This window comes from Colletotrichum siamense (assembly GCF_013390195.1).
Source record: "Colletotrichum siamense strain Cg363 chromosome Unknown KSG_Cg363_contig04, whole genome shotgun sequence".
Classification (NCBI taxonomy): Eukaryota; Fungi; Ascomycota; class Sordariomycetes; order Glomerellales; family Glomerellaceae; genus Colletotrichum; species Colletotrichum siamense.
In genome coordinates, this window is record NW_023501017.1 from 3,250,744 (window position 1) to 3,265,753 (window position 15,010).

Below are 15,010 nucleotides of genomic sequence, written 5' to 3' on the forward strand. Positions count from 1 at the left end.
GATGGGGTGCCGTGTCTCCCCGCCGCCAATTACAGAATGCAACCGAGCCAACACTTCCAGAGACCAAGATGATGCCGCCCATGAACGAATGACTACCTGACACTATGCCGATCCCAGAAATATAATGAAGGAAAGTATAGAAAAAAAAAGAGAGAAAAGGGAGAAGAGAGACACAGAGAGAAAAAGAATTGATGGCTTAGTCTGTCGCGTAGATGTAGCAGAACGGCCCGGCCATGGTGTCCATCGCGTTCCTGAGGGAAATCTTGTCGTTCAGCGGTCCCAAGTCGAGCAGGTCGTCGAGCTGGACCACCGGGCTGGGAGGACTGTTCTCCATGGTGCCGGTGCCGAAGATGGTCTATATTTCAGTCAGCCCCTCTGGTCATCCCTTAAAAGGCGCAAGACTTACTTGACGGTTCTCCCAGTCCAGGTTCTGCCACAGCCAGTAGACACGGTCGAGCTGCGTGTGGTGGAGGTAGAACACCGGGTCGCCTGTTAAGAAACTCGTCAGCAAAAAACAACATCCTTCACCAAACATCTAGTCTCGTCAACATACCAGGGCTGATGTAGACGTCAGAACCAGGATCCAACCCGAAAGCATAGTGTCCCGCCCCGTGGACGCCGAGCTGGCCGAGACCGGAATAGTTGGTCTGGCCCTGCGCGATGCCCTGGAACCACTCAATGTTGTCGTTGTCCGTGATGAGATCCGTGACATTGCGGAAGCTCGCCCAGGTCCGCAGGACGGCGCCGTTGAGGTCGCGCTTCAGGCAGCGCGGGTTGTCCGCCGTCGGGGTGTCCGAGTTGTTGGACACCACGGAGCCGAGGTTCGGCATCGCCTCAGGGCCGAGGTGCACCGTCATGTTGGTGAAGGGGCCCGACGTCACGCAGCCGCCGCCGGTGCCGGCGGGCAGCGTGATGACCTGCTCGGTGCTGTTGAGGACGAGGCCGTCGTGGGCGACGTAGGCGCCGTCGCTGCCCATCGAGGTCGCAGAGCCGTCGAAGATCGGGCTAGAGGCCGGGTCGTCGCCGTCGAGACTCCATTCCCAGTAGGGAAGTGTTCCTGGGTCGTGTCAGTCGATGTCGAAGCATAGAAACTCTGTGGTTGACTTACCCGTGTAGCCACACTCGGTGCTGAGCTTCTCCTCGTAGGTATGGATGTAGTAGCGGTGCCAGAGGAGGAACGTCGCCTTGGTGAGGTAAGTATGCGAGCAGCATATTTGGAGATAGCTTGTGTGTACTTACCGACATGTGGACGTAGCCAGTCATGTTCTGGTGTAGAGCCACGAAGTCGTCAAACATGGACTTGGAGCCGGCGATGTCGGTGTAAAGGGGAGCCTTGGACTGAAGGCAGGTGACGGCATCCGTGTAAGCGATACGGTCCTCGCCAGGCATGTTTCTCCTGTCGAATCGACTTTGGTCAGCAACCTACACGGTTCGTTAAGGGGAACGAGGAGGCAAGTTAGATAGCAACATACCATTCACGGCGAACACGGACGTTGTCCTTGGTGCACTGGGAAGTGCCATTCGCTGCCAGGCGCGCAAGAGCGTTGTTGTAGGCCTGGGCGTGAAGATCCGAGAGTGCTTCACCCGAGTCGACGGCCTCCTGGGTGTAGTTCGTCGCCCGCGGCATGAGACGAGCAGAGGCAGACTGCGCCAGCAAGAGCGGGAGAGCGGCCGCCGCGAGGATGGAAGACGGGGGAAGCATCGTGAACGATGAGAAGGCGGCAACAAATTAAGACTATAGCCAAGAAGCGAGCGTTTGGCTTGATATTAAAAAGAAAACGAGAGGAGTTGTCGGCTCGTGTCGTGCTGGCTTGGCCCGAACTATCTTTTTTTCTCTCCTTCGACGGGAAGTTCTGAGGCTCTTTTATATCGAAAACGATCTGCGAGCCAAGCCCGAGACGGGCCTAAGCAGCGGTGACGATCACCAGGAAACAAGCCTTTCACATCCTCGTTCTCGACAGCTCCCGCTGCGCCGTTGCCGAAAAGATGGTGTGCTCGCTGCTGCAGAGCTACCCAGCTAGTCGGCGCCCCCAATCCTACGAACCAGGGGATCGCTACACTTCAGAGGACTCATGGCGATTGCGCACGTCGACGCTCGACACGTAACGTCCTTATCCACAGCTCTCTATTCTAGAGGAGGGGGGGCAGAAAGAAAGAAACGGGTCAAGGTTGTGAGGTTGTAGTCTAAGCTAGGCCCGAGGCGGGCCAAGAGAAGTCTGTACTGACAAGACCAACGTGGTAGCGTGGTATGGATCCCGGAGTCTGAGGCGAAGCAACACACACAGCTTCGAGCCGAGTGACGAGATAAGCGTCTTCGACAGGCCCGGATAAGTTGAGCCTCCCGCTTCGCTTCCACTCGCGTTCGGGAACAGTGTGGGGGATAAGCAAAAGAGACAACCCTACACTTGTAAGGGCACACTTTTTGTTTTCGTCACGAGCGAGCCGAATCACCTGCAGCGGATGAGTCCCGTGAAGCGGAGGAATCCTAGCGAGGCGGTGGGCGCGTTGCAATCTCTGCTGCTCCTCTATTGCATGGCGGGGAAAAGAATGAGTAGTGTCTTACGCAACCAACAGGCCTATCCCCTGAGGTCCGAGCAGAAAAATGAAGACGATGACGAGAAATGTGAGAAGCGAGGATTTCACTCGGTTACTAGCCGTTTGTTTCCCCGCGCTGTCAAGGCTCGTTCGCGGGAACGAGCGAGAGACCGAGCCGAACATCGAAAGAGTTGACGATATCAACTCACCAAGACGGCTCTTATCGTCATCGCCAAGACAGTAAGCAAGGCTGGGTGAAGCATACTAGCAGAAGAAGGTGTTTACCGCGGATCGGCTGCACTTGGCTTTTCAGATCGAAAGAGAGACGTACATGTTCAACCTAGATAGAGCACCCATGTCGACGGCCATAAGCAGCAATTAAAAGTGGCTCCTAAGCAGTGTTAGGAAGCCGTCTTGGCAACCTTCTTTTGTTAACCTTCTCTACCAATCTACATGAGGTGCGTTAGTACCTTTCCCTATTCTCTAACGCCTTAACGAGGACCCGTAAATGTCCAAAGACGGGAACCTGGCAAAACCTTACGCGTGTAATTCGGACGACGGGGAGTGGCTTGGCTGTTGGCGACGTTTTGTTCTGTGTCGATCGCAATTCACACAAAGTCCTCCGGGGCGGGTCCGGTCTCTGGTCTCCGGAAGGCGGGCGGCAGGCGGCCCGGGATGGGATGCACGATCGGTGCTTGTGCTGTCTGACTCGCCCAGACCGGCCGTGTTGGGCAGGTGCTTTGGGTTCCCTGGGAGGGGCCTCAGTGTTTGTCCCCCCCGGACCACTCTCGCTCCCACCCGTTACACTGCAGGCGACCACTCGAAGCGACGATCCGAGGAAACACGTAATCCTGTTTCTCACGAACCCGCCGCTGCACTGCAATCCACGACGAGAGCAACATCCCAAAAAAAGAATGCCATGGGGCGGGGATCTGTTTTTCCTCACTGCGGATATGTAATTTTGTTTCTTGTGTGTTTAGAGTTTGATGAAATCCAATTGCCTAGAGAACGCCACGCTCAATGCAAATCAAATAAAGTGTGTACACTGCTTTTGGTGTCTTCTTTTTATAAGTTGTGGATGGGTTTGCTTCTTCTTTGTGTCTTCTCGAGCTTTGTTCTCGTTGTCCTGTGCATTCTGACAGAGTCGACACCTCCGGAAGAGAGCGGACGCGAAAGGGGCGCAGCTTCGGGAATCTGACTATCCTTCAGGCAACGACAATAAGAGATGGGTATAAGTGCCTTGCATCTAGTCGCGTAGTCTTCTTCTTGCCCCGGGTAAAGAAAGCCAAGATCTCTCACTGGAGGAGCTCCTCGCAAGTCCAATCCTCGTAGCTGACGTTCGGTTAGCCTGCGTCGCTCACGGCATCGTCCATCCGGGCAGGCTTGCGTGGACTGCAGGGCTGGGGGCGGGGGTGGTCGGATTGGGTTGGGTTGGGGGTCATCCGGGGTCAACACTTACTATCCGTCCGGCATGTATCGGCGCACGATAAGAGGAATCTTCTTCTCACGCATCTCCTTGATGGCGATCTGAAGAGGATCCGTCTCACCTTCCAGGTCGACGAGTACCGGCGCATTCATGCTACAAAAGGCCCCGCGTCAGCAAAAGTTTCGACCGATGGCCTGCATCGTGAAGTGGGAAACAATGGCGCCGTCGTACCTGATTTGCAGAGCGCGCGTGCCGAGGATACGGGCGCGTTCGTACTTTGTCATGTAGGGTGTGGTCGTGCGCTGGTCATCGGGGATCTTCTTGTCGCGGTGGCTCTTCTCGTTGCCCTTGCCAGAGTTCGCCGCAGCAGAGGGGTCGCCAGACACGACGACGTTGTCTGCGTCCTCCTCGTCGCCCTCGGCGCGCCCGACCTCCTCGTCCTCAGCGGGGACCTCGGGATCCCAGTAGTCGGCGGCCTCGTCCTCGTACATGGGCTCGTCGCTGCCAATCGTTAGAGTCGCGTTTCTTCCTCAATCAGAAAACCTGTCTGGACGTACCCTCCGCCAACATCATCGTCGCCAAAGTCAGACATGTTTCTTATCGATGGTGGGTGCAGTTAACTGAAGGATGCCGTAGTGGAATTGGGTGGTGGTCGAGCTTCCGTCGCGTAATTGTAGGTGTCGCGGGGAGGGACGGGTTGACTCTGCTGGATCCAGCCGTAAAAAATTATTGACGAGGCTGCGATTCAGCAGCTGGAATGTGGGTCTGCACTAGCCTTATCAGTACCAAAAAATGCTTATCCGGACCGAGGAGACCCCGGCTTCTCCGATGTGGCTGGTGAGCGCACAAAATTTCGTCTCACCGCCTGACGATATTCTGCCAGAAATAAGTTCACGAGCTGGTTCCTGAGACGATACTTTTCACCCCATCGCCAAGGAAGGCATGCCCTTCCTCAATCGCTCGCCATGACGAAAAGGAAGGCTTCAGAGGCTGACCTCGTCTCGGAACCTAAGAGGTCCAAGATTGACGACCCCGAAGCCGCCGGCACTGGTACGCACATATCTGGCAATTGGGTGTAAGCCAAGTTTTTTTCTTCTCACTAACATGACGCCCGGGAAGCCCTCAGCGACGATGACTTCGACGACACGGCCAGCAACTCCGCCTCGACAGCCAACGCCGACGCAGAGACGGTTCTGACGGGACAGACCTCCCTCACCACCCGCTCCCGCAAATTTCCCTCGGACCTCAAGACAATTCCCTGCACGTATCCCGACTGCCACAAAACCTTCAACCGTCCCGCCCGCCTGGCCGCCCACCTGCGCTCCCACACCGACGACCGCCCCTTCAAGTGCACCTACCCGGGCTGCGACAAGGACTACCGCGAGGAGAAGCACCTGCGCCAGCATGTCAAGGGCTCCCACACCCAGGAGCGAGCATACACCTGCACACACGATGGCTGCGGCAAGTCGTTCCTGACGGCAACCCGTCTGCGCCGCCACCAGGACGTCCACGCCGGCCAGGAGCGCTTCCGCTGCCGCGAATATCCCCCGTGCAACCAGAGCTTCCGCAAGCACAACACCCTGCAGCGGCACATCCGCTCGGAGCACCTGGGCGCCCACGCCTACCCCTGCCAGGAACCCGACTGCGGCGCCGGCTTCGACTCCCAAGGCGCCCTGCGAAACCACACCCGGCGGGAACACAGCGAGCCGCAGTTCTGGTGCGAGGAGTGCGGCGGCGAGGAGGGCGGCGCCAAGGTCGGCTTCACCTCGTTCGCGCTGCTGCAGGCGCACATCCGTAAGGAACATCTAAACTGCATCTTTTGCGAGTTCAAGTGCACCGGCCAGTGGGAGCTGGAGCGGCACGTCGAGATGCGGCACTCGGGCATACCCGTCGAGGCCCGCAAGACGATCGCCTGCACCTGGGAGGGATGCGACAAGAAGTTCACCAAGAAGCACAACCTCACGGTGCACATCCGCACTGCCCATGAAGGATTCCGTGTCGTCTGCGGCGAGCTCGATGTGACTGGTACTGCGGGCTTGCAGGGCTGGTCAAACGAGCAGGGTTGTGGTGCTGGTTTCATCAGCAAGATGAAGCTGGAAGAGCACATTCGGCACGTTCACCTAGGTCTACCGCGGCCGCAGCCTAAACTCACCGAGGGGCCGTCAAACCTCATTGATGACATCGCCGGCACGAAGCGGACCATCCAGTGCGCGATTGAAGGCTGCAATGCCCGCTTCATCCGCCACCACGACCTCCAAGTCCATCTTGAGAACCACCCCCCTGCGGCTCCACAGATGGACCAAGTCGAAGCGGCAATACTGAGTTTGGCAGACACCCCCAGCTCAGAAGACATGAGCGCCGCTCCCTTTGGCGAGAACCGTGAGATGCCGGAGCTGCCCTTGTACGGCATCATACCCGGCGTCACGGACTTCACCGGCGGCGACCAGGGCCAGACCGACGATTTCTGGATCGGTGCCGCAGATGACTTCAACACACCGCCGCAGACGTGGCAGGAGGAGGAAGCTGCCATGCGCGCCCTCATTGACGAAGACTTCACCCGTTTCGTCGATCCGGCGCTGGGAAATATGGCGTAGAAAAAGGACACATGATTTTGACGACGTATTGATACCCGGCCACAGGCCACACCAAAAGTTGATGGATGGGGAATCACTAAAAGTTGTTGCTTTGTCACACATATGTAAATGAAATCAAAGGAGCTAAGATGTTACGGTCACGAATGTGGTACCTCGAAGTGCGCTAGTGAAATCATTCATTTTCATTGAACCCATAATTGACGTCCCCCTCTATAATGCGCCGCTGGAATGCTGCTCAGCAAGTCGATTCTAACCAAGCCTGTGACAGCGAAGCGGTAGTGATGATTCTAACACAATTAAAGCCTTCCGAACCCGAAAACCTGCCTTGGTATAATGTATGTATGCCCGTGCCGACCGAAACCAAAAGACAGATCCTGTGACTCCCTGAACCGTTCGAGCATGACTTGAAATGCCCAATGCGAAAGCCCGTATGCCGTTAATGCGTAGATGCAATGGCGCCAGTGATACCCAGCAGAGCCATGCCTATGAACCCGAAAAATATGCAGAGGTTGCGGTTGTGATTCAAGCTGAGCGCCTCGACAAAGAGTTGCAGGCCGACGCTGACCATGATGCCAGCTGTGATGGCAAACATACAGGCGTAAGCTACTGGGGTTGGGCTGATGTGGGTGTGATTAGCGAGCTTGAACCACAACACAGCAATGCCAGCGCCAAGGGGCTGGCTGAGGCCGCCCAGGATGGCGGCCCAGAACATGGCCTTGAGACGACTTCCAAGGGCCATGTACAATGGCAGAGCCATGGCAAAACCTTCGGTAATGTTGTGCACGAAGAGAGCCATGAACACGTTGAAGCCGAGTGACGGGTTAGCGTGGTTCGTGGCGTAGGTGATGAAGCCTTCAGGGAACTTATGAAGCGCAATGGCGATGGAGGTTTGCAGGCCGAGTGACATGAACGCGTTCGTGGGCACATGGTGGTGATGTTGGGCCTCGACATCCTCTTCCTCGCCGTCCTCGCCGTGCGCCTCGTGGTCATGGTCGTGACGATGACTGTGGTTGTGGCTGTGACTATGGCTATGATCATGATCGTGCGCTTCGTGGTCCACGTGATTCCGTGATGGCATGGGCTCTCTTGACGCCGCCCGACTGGTCCGTACCTGTCCACTGAGGGGTGAATGGCACTGAGAGTCGCTCTCCTCCAAGTCTGTCAGATCGGTATGGCTGTGGTTATTTGGGTACAGCTGTGCGATGCTGGTCCTCACAATAGTTGGGTGTCTCGAGGAGGCCGCTGAGCGGTTGGCCACATGCTTGAAACATTCCTGGCCGCATGGATCGGAGTACCCAAAGCAAGGGCCCTCCTCATCGCAGTTCGATTTCATGTCATTCATGAAAGATGCGATCCGCTGTTTGACTTGAAGCATAGAGGGTCGCCTTTTCACCGTCGCACCGCGGCTTCGCGATATCCGCGGCGGGTGCGAGTGCGTCGTGTTGAGGGCCAGGGCGCTCCTAGCATGTCCCTTAGGCATCAGGGATCCTCCGTTCTCATGCGCCGTCTCTCCATTGAGCAGAGGCGTGGACTCGGTAGCGTGGCCATTCTTAGTGATGCTCTCCACAAAGGGCCGTCGTGATGATCGGCGACTGCCCGAGTACAAAGACGTCTTTCTGCTCTGGCTGCGTGACCGAGTATCGGCTTCATTGTGTGTGTGGTCACAATCAACCACATGCGACGGCATGTACTGGTGCAGCAGACGGGAGATAACCTGTATACCAAAAAAGCCCCCAACAAAGCAGCCCATCATAATGAAGCCCGCCTTTTGGTCTTGGTAACCATCCTCCTTAAGGTACTGTTTTGATGACGGCAGCATGCTGTTTAACGCAGAGTAAAGCTAGATACCGGGAGTGGTATTAGTAATAGTTCTGAGGTGTCGCGTCGGGGCTGCTGGAATGACATACCATAACGCCGAAGCTCAAGCTCAAAGAGCTGGCGAGAAAGACATTGCTTTCTTGTATCCTGAAGTTGCGCTGCCCTGGTAGCCATCGTACCAAAATGTCGATGCAAATGACGGACGCGCCTACGATACAAGCTGCCGAGAAACACCAGTCAGCAAAATTTCCACTTCAGACGTCCATGGAGTTTTGTCACCTACCAATTCCACTCACGATACTCATGATCCACCCCCTGGTATCGTTGTCGATCTCTGTCGCCTTCATGATGGGCGGCTTGGGCTCAGCGCCTCCAATGGTTGCCTGTTGCGATCGCGATCCTTAGCGCATGTAGCGAAATGGTATTTCGATGTCTTTCTTGTTGAAGCGCAATTTGTTGGACCCAATTTAGGGAAATCGCCAGAGTCCTAGGTGTGCCTGGGGAACAGGTGCTGGTGTGGCGGCTTCGATTCGTCCTGCAGGAGAGCGGGTGACGTATTGCGGCGCGCAATAGACCCAGACGAGTGGGATATTGGTTCGAGGGTCCCGGGAGACGGGAGCGGATAAGTATGGGGATGTTGTAGATTTCGGGAGAGGCGTTTAGAACCTTGATCGTAGGTAGATTGTCCAAAGAGGTAGGCAAGATGGGGGAGAAGGGATAGGGAAAGTCGAAGAGGTTGCTGGAGGAAGCAAAGGGTATTGTTGTTGGTGGGAGAGTAGTGATGTAGACGGCTGCCAATAAGATGGAATGGGACTGGGCGCTGAGCGGCGTGCTTTCCAGGTTTGCGCTGGGGCAGCAGCCAGAGAGGTGGGGGGCTTCACTGGTGTAAGTAAACTGGGAGCGCCTGCACCTTAAGCTTTCCAGCAGCGCGGATTGTACGCAGTAGTGGATTCGGAGGCGCTGGATTTGGCGCTTTCTGGAGCCACTGCGTTGTTTCTGTGTGATGGATCATGGGCGGTAGTGAAGTGGGCTGGGGGGCTGGGGCCTTCTGTTGTTCATAACTGGACCGAGGCCATCAAGGTTCTCAAAATTCCTCCTTCAGTACACAAGTCACTCAGCTACTCACGCAAGAAAAGGTCTCACGCCCAAACAAAGCTTGTTTCCCATCCATTCTCTTTTGCATATCTACTTTCCACTTTCCACTTCGGACTCCCCTTGCCTGCGCGTTATCAGTTGGCTGCCGCCCTGCCCTGCCTGCAGCTTGCCGTCTGACCCTCCCCGATCGCAACCCACCTTTTGTTGCCTTTTGGCGCACAAGCAGGCGATGCGGCTCTTTCAATGAGAGAAAGACGGCGTCGAAGTCGAACTGCATATGTTTCTCAAAAACTTTGTTTTGTTCTACAAGGTGCAGTCATTCAGAAGAAAACAGACTGTATACAAAAGATGCACGTTGTCAGCCGCTTTGTTGGGATCCCCCCGGCGGCGAGTCAAGCTGCTGGTCGACAACACACCCATGGCCTTGGCTTGAGAACCCGGATGGCGCTACATGCCGGGTATCCTCGTACTCCCTCGAGACCCGTGACTCTTTGGCGATGTACGCCAGCTCATTGAAGCCGCCCGAAGCGCATGCTAGGGAGATGCCAACACATGTGAAAGGAGGGAAGACTGCTGCTGCTTTGACGGCTGTCGTTATTTTAGGTAGGGACCATGGATCCAAAGAAACTTTTTGAGCATCGCAGGGTCTCGCCCAGACCGCGAATCGGAGGCTGGCATTTTGTCATCCGCTTTTTTTTCTGAGCATGGTGCCCGCCTCGTCTCTCGGTGAAGCAACTGCACGCTCACCGAGGCCAGCCCCATTCCAGCCCCTCAGCCTGCACCCCGAAATCCTTTCAATCCTCATCCCCGCCTTCGCACCTGCCAGCTGTCGGCAAATGCTCGGGACATCTGCAGCGGAAGCCCCACACGAGCTCCTCCTTCCGATCGGCGGCCCTGGAGAAGTGAGATCGGTGCAGTCGGCGGACCAAGCGCCGTCGCAAGCCCAAAATTTTATCCAGCTTCGAGCTCCAAATCCCCGTCCCGTGAAGAACCACAACTGAGACATCCACCACACCACCACCAGATCACATCCACGTGCCCTTCCTTCCAACACCCGTGGTCGTCGCTGTCATAACCGCCTGACGCTGGCGCCCGGTTTCCGTGCTCCTTTCCTCCTACAAACTACTTTTCGAATCCCCTCAGAGCACCGGCCGCGACCCAGCCCGCCATGTCGAAAGCAACATCCATCGCCCTCGTCGCGGCTCTAGGCGCGGGAGGAGGCGCCGCCGTCACAGCAGCCATGTACGGCCTCCGGTCCAAGCAGCCCGCCACCGACGCGCCCATGACCGCCGCGCCCTCAACAAACGCCTTCACCACCGCTCCCACCGTCCCCGTCCCGGGCTCCCAAATCTTCGACAACAAAGCAAACCCCAACGCACCCCTGCCGTCGGCGCCCCCGCCAATTCCCGGCGCCATCCCCGGCGCCATTGTCGACCCCGCCGGCCTCTTCCAGTACGGCTTCCCCGGCCCCGTCGCCGACCTCGCGCCCCGCGAGGGCCTCATCTCGAGCTTCGACCGCCGCACACGCAACCCCCACTGGGTCGTCGAGCACATCACCCCCGCCTCCCTCGCCCAGAAGGGCGGCGATCGCAAGGGCAGCACCTTCCTCGAGGACCCCTCCGTCCCCGAAAAGTTCCAGGCCAAGCTCAAGGACTACTTCCGCAGCGGCTACGACCGCGGCCACCAGGTTCCCGCCGCCGACTGCAAGTGGTCCCAGCGCGCCATGGACGACACCTTCTACCTCACAAACATGTGCCCCCAGGTCGGCGACGGCTTCAACCGCGACTACTGGGCCCACTTTGAGGACTTCTGCCGCCGCCTGACGTCGCGCTACCCCTCCGTCCGCATCGTTACCGGCCCCCTGTACCTCCCGAAGCGCGACCCCGTCGACGGCAAGTGGTACACAAAGTACGAGGTCATCGGCAACCCGCCCAACGTCGCCGTGCCGACGCACTTTTACAAGGTCATCTTCGCGGAGGACGGCAAGGCCGGCGGCAACGTCGCCATCGGCGCCTTCGTTATGCCCAACGCTGTGATCCCCAACGAGAAGCCGCTCTCCGACTTCGAGATGCCGTTGGAGGCCGTCGAGCGTGCTGCCGGTCTGGAGTTTGCGTCAAAGCTGGCTCCGCAGCGTCGCAGGAGGCTGTGTAGCGAGGCGTCGTGCGCCATCATCGTGAGGGACTACGCCGACAGGCAGAAGGCCTTCACCAAGAAATAAGAAGGGCTGCTGTTGGGTTGAGAACACATTAAGGCGAGCGCGGGAGTTTGCGATCTAGAGGTCTGCATTCTCCAGGGCTATGGGGGAAGTCGCCCATCTGAAGAAGTTCCATTCATGTCTGTACATTTACCCTCGGAGAGAGGAGCACAAACGAGGAAACCCATTGCTGGGGAACATCGCAGGATAGCATCTGAGCGAGACCGTAGGGCGTGTGGTTTGCTGGCGGCGACACATACATGTACACTAGATAGGCCCGACGGCTAGACAGTTGATTGGACTGCCTCTACATCACAAGCGATCTTTTTCAAACTGGATATGGGCAGTCTTGGTTGGGGAACCTAACACGCATGATCCGCAAGCCATTTTGCTGTCATGTCTGTGGAAGTACTGCATGCATGGCAGTATCTTCCACCCGGCGTAATAATTCTTCAGGCCGGAAGACAATACTGCGCCAGTATCCTGTTCTCTTGTCAGGTCAGCGTGGAGAGATAATACGGTTTGAAACACAGCGAACGATCAAACGAGACATCCGGGCAAGCATGTGTTGTTTAACTTTGATTATATCACTAGGGTATCACCACTGCCCTTCTCCCTTTTCGTATTTACTATTCTTACACCAAGGTCACTGTCCAATTTGCAGTTGTTGGTTACGCCTGGGATCTGTCCTGGGATTTGTCCTGAGATCTTTCCTTGGATCTCTCCTTGGATCTCTCCTTGGATTTGCTCCAAGATCTTTCCTTGGACCTTTCCTTGGATTTGCTTCAAGATCTGCTCCGAGATCTGCCCTGAGTACTGCTCTGAGTACTGCCATGTGACTAACGAATTCTCGTATAGTTGCCGCGTCGCTGCTCCGCCTTGAGACTCTCCTCCTGACTGGGCAAAGGAGCTCTCCTGCCCCCGCGGTCGTGCCCGTTAAGGTCAGCTCCGGGCGGCGGCATAGGCATGGGAGGGAATCCGGGTGGTGGTACAAAATTTGGCGGCGGGACCATACCGGGAGGGAAACCGCCGGGCGGTGGAGGAGGGAGCGTGCCTCCGGCCTTCTGGATCATCTCGGCGATCTTTGCAAGGTCGGCAGGATTGCTCGGGTCTATGCCGCCAGGCAGTTGGATAGGCGGTGGCGGAGCCCCGTTCAGGCCAGGCAAGCCTGGTAGAGGGAACGGCAGCGGCGGGGGAGCTCCACCGTTTGCGCCAACGCCTGGGATCATCGGTGGTGGCGGTACCGGAGGCCCGCCAGCGCCATTCGGTGGCATAGATAGACCGGGCAGGCCAGGCAACCCAGGCAAGCCGAGGAAACCAGGGACAACTGGCTGCTTGAGCGGCATCTTCTGGTCGACGAGGCCGTCCATTTCGTCCTCCATCTCCTGCTCCTCTTCTTCCTGTCTTTGGCGACGACCTCCGCGACGGTCCCAGGTTCCTTGAGCCTCAGCCGCCGCCTCTCCGATGTGATACCTGTCCTGGAAGACGTCGGAATCTCCCGGCCGCTTTCTGGACCAGAACCTCGTGATACGATCGTTCGAGCCAGAAGCCAGGATGTGACCAAGCGGGTGCCAGTCCAGAGACCAGATCGCGAAATCGTGTGCGTATGGGACCTTATGAGCTGGGTAGATGGTCTGGGCGCCAGTTGTGGTTGGGTCCGAACTGTCGTATGGCGCGATGGTGGTGTGGCCAGCTGGCGTATTCGGCTCGTCTAGGATGTAATGGTACAGAGAGCCGTCGTGTCCACCGGTGCTAAGGAAATTCGAGTGAACGGGATGCCATGCGATGGTTGAGATGTCCTTCTCGTGTCCCTTCAGCAAGCAAATGTCTCTCATCATTCGGAGATCGAAGACGCGGGCGGTTTGGTCTCTTGCTGAGGTTGCGAGGCAGTCTCCTTGAACTCGCTCAAAGAGCGTCTTGGTAATCGTGTTCTTATGGCCGTGAAGCGTCGTCAAGCAGCGGCCGGTTCTCGGATCCCACAGCTTAACCACGTGGTCTTTTGAACCCGACACCAACAGACCTTTGGTGGGATGCCAATCACAACTCTTGGCGTCCCAGCCGTGCCCCTTGAGAACCGACTCTTCGACTCCACCAGCGAAGTCAAAAATCTTCAATGTCGAGTCGTCGCATGCCGTGACGAACTTGGAATCGTTCGGGCTGAAGGCGAGGTCTCTGATCGGGTCGTTATGTGCAGCAATACTCTGAAGGTTGTTAAAGTTGGGCTGCCAGTACTTGACGCTGCCGTCGTGGTCCGCGGAGATGAGCCAGTCGTCGTTGTGAGAGTATGCTAGCGCTCTAATGGCAGAGTCGTGAGCCTGCATGATAGTCTCAAAGTTGAATCCGGTGCCGTTCCATAATGTAAATTCTCCGCTGGAGGAAGCCGTCAATAGACGGCGGCCTTCTGGTGTCCATCGGACGACATTGATAGGATGTTTGATCTTGTTCAGTGATGAGTGAAGGTGCTTCACGGGTATCGAATCGCCAGGATCTGTTCTTCTGGCTGAAGGAGGTGTGAACTGAGATATGTTAGCAGGCGTATGAAGTTATGAGAGATACAATACTGACATCGACGATGAAGCTCGCGCTTGGCCTCTCAGCCTCGCCAGTGTAGACATCTCCGTCTGCCGGCGCGCGATTGCGCATCCAGTGTGCGACGGTTGAGCCATAATCTGTTACGGGACCTGAACACGGTGTCAGCGGTCCTGCTAAAGCATCTGGTCTGTCTCAAGTCTTCACGTGAGCCTGACGGAGAGATGGTGCCCTGCACGTGTCCGCAATACACGCAAGTTCAAACATTCCCATCATGCACCGAGATTGCGATTTCGTCGAAGAGGGCAACTCACGTCGTCCTCTAGCTCTAATAAAGCCTCCGTCCTGACCGTCTCCTGGCGGCCCTCGCCTGTCGTGATGATCCCCACGAGGATCGTAGGCCATCTTTAAAATCCCATGCGATGAAACGTGCAGTAAAGAAATGCGGTCTTGTGGAGCGTGGTTTTACTAGTCCGAAGTCGATTGCTATTTCTGTTGCAACCTGGCGCGTTTAGGTGGTGATGGATGCTTCCTGCTTGACGGTGATCCACGAGGCCGTCGCCAATCACTGAAAATGACCGCGACGCGTGCACGGGCCCGACCCATTCTCTCGAGATCACATGACCTTGAGGCTGATTGAGCTGGAGCCAAGGTCGAGACGGTACGTACCTCCCTCGTGGCTTCAGTGGTGTCACATACTGGTGGTGGCGTGCGTTAGCTTCACGGTTTGTCTTATCGGCGCCAACTGCCTGCTTATCCGGGCCAACATCGGGCCTGATGCTTCCATTTTTATATCCTCCGAAGTCTTCTTCTCCAGAC

The 15,010-nt window shown here is 56.8% G+C and overlaps 6 protein-coding genes across 6 annotated transcripts; 2 read left to right on the plus strand and 4 right to left on the minus strand.

The window, feature by feature from the left end:
* Positions 1 to 196: 196 nt before the first annotated feature.
* Positions 197 to 1,702, minus strand: orsC-8 (Tyrosinase-like protein orsC; the record flags this gene model as incomplete). The annotated part of the gene is made up of 6 exons (XM_036638621.1): positions 197 to 355; positions 407 to 489; positions 554 to 1,057; positions 1,109 to 1,184; positions 1,240 to 1,396; positions 1,473 to 1,702. 6 exons carry the CDS (start codon positions 1,700 to 1,702, stop codon positions 197 to 199), a joined length of 1,209 nt encoding a protein of 402 aa, XP_036496124.1.
* Positions 1,703 to 3,830: 2,128 nt separating this feature from the next.
* On the minus strand, positions 3,831 to 4,553 carry RPO26 (DNA-directed RNA polymerases I, II, and III subunit RPABC2; the record flags this gene model as incomplete). Its single annotated transcript, XM_036638622.1, has 4 exons — positions 3,831 to 3,867; positions 3,995 to 4,114; positions 4,193 to 4,462; positions 4,519 to 4,553. 4 exons carry the CDS (start codon positions 4,551 to 4,553, stop codon positions 3,831 to 3,833), a joined length of 462 nt encoding a protein of 153 aa, XP_036496125.1.
* A 373-nt stretch (positions 4,554 to 4,926) lies between these two features.
* sfc2 (Transcription factor IIIA) lies at positions 4,927 to 6,555 on the plus strand (the record flags this gene model as incomplete). The annotated part of the gene is made up of 2 exons (XM_036638623.1): positions 4,927 to 5,011; positions 5,081 to 6,555. 2 exons carry the CDS (start codon positions 4,927 to 4,929, stop codon positions 6,553 to 6,555), a joined length of 1,560 nt encoding a protein of 519 aa, XP_036496130.1.
* Positions 6,556 to 6,991: 436 nt separating this feature from the next.
* ZRT3 (Zinc-regulated transporter 3) lies at positions 6,992 to 8,720 on the minus strand (the record flags this gene model as incomplete). Its single annotated transcript, XM_036638624.1, has 3 exons — positions 6,992 to 8,395; positions 8,463 to 8,593; positions 8,657 to 8,720. The coding sequence occupies 3 exons, from the start codon at positions 8,718 to 8,720 to the stop codon at positions 6,992 to 6,994; spliced, it is 1,599 nt and encodes a 532-aa protein (XP_036496131.1).
* A 1,916-nt stretch (positions 8,721 to 10,636) lies between these two features.
* Positions 10,637 to 11,686, plus strand: NUC1 (Mitochondrial nuclease; the record flags this gene model as incomplete). The annotated part of the gene is made up of 1 exon (XM_036638625.1): positions 10,637 to 11,686. The coding sequence occupies one exon, from the start codon at positions 10,637 to 10,639 to the stop codon at positions 11,684 to 11,686; it is 1,050 nt and encodes a 349-aa protein (XP_036496128.1).
* Positions 11,687 to 12,249: 563 nt separating this feature from the next.
* Positions 12,250 to 14,596, minus strand: paa-1 (Polyadenylation factor subunit 2; the record flags this gene model as incomplete). Its single annotated transcript, XM_036638626.1, has 5 exons — positions 12,250 to 12,252; positions 12,302 to 12,471; positions 12,507 to 14,178; positions 14,228 to 14,343; positions 14,506 to 14,596. The coding sequence occupies 5 exons, from the start codon at positions 14,594 to 14,596 to the stop codon at positions 12,250 to 12,252; spliced, it is 2,052 nt and encodes a 683-aa protein (XP_036496129.1).
* Between the last annotated feature and the right edge of the window lie 414 nt (positions 14,597 to 15,010).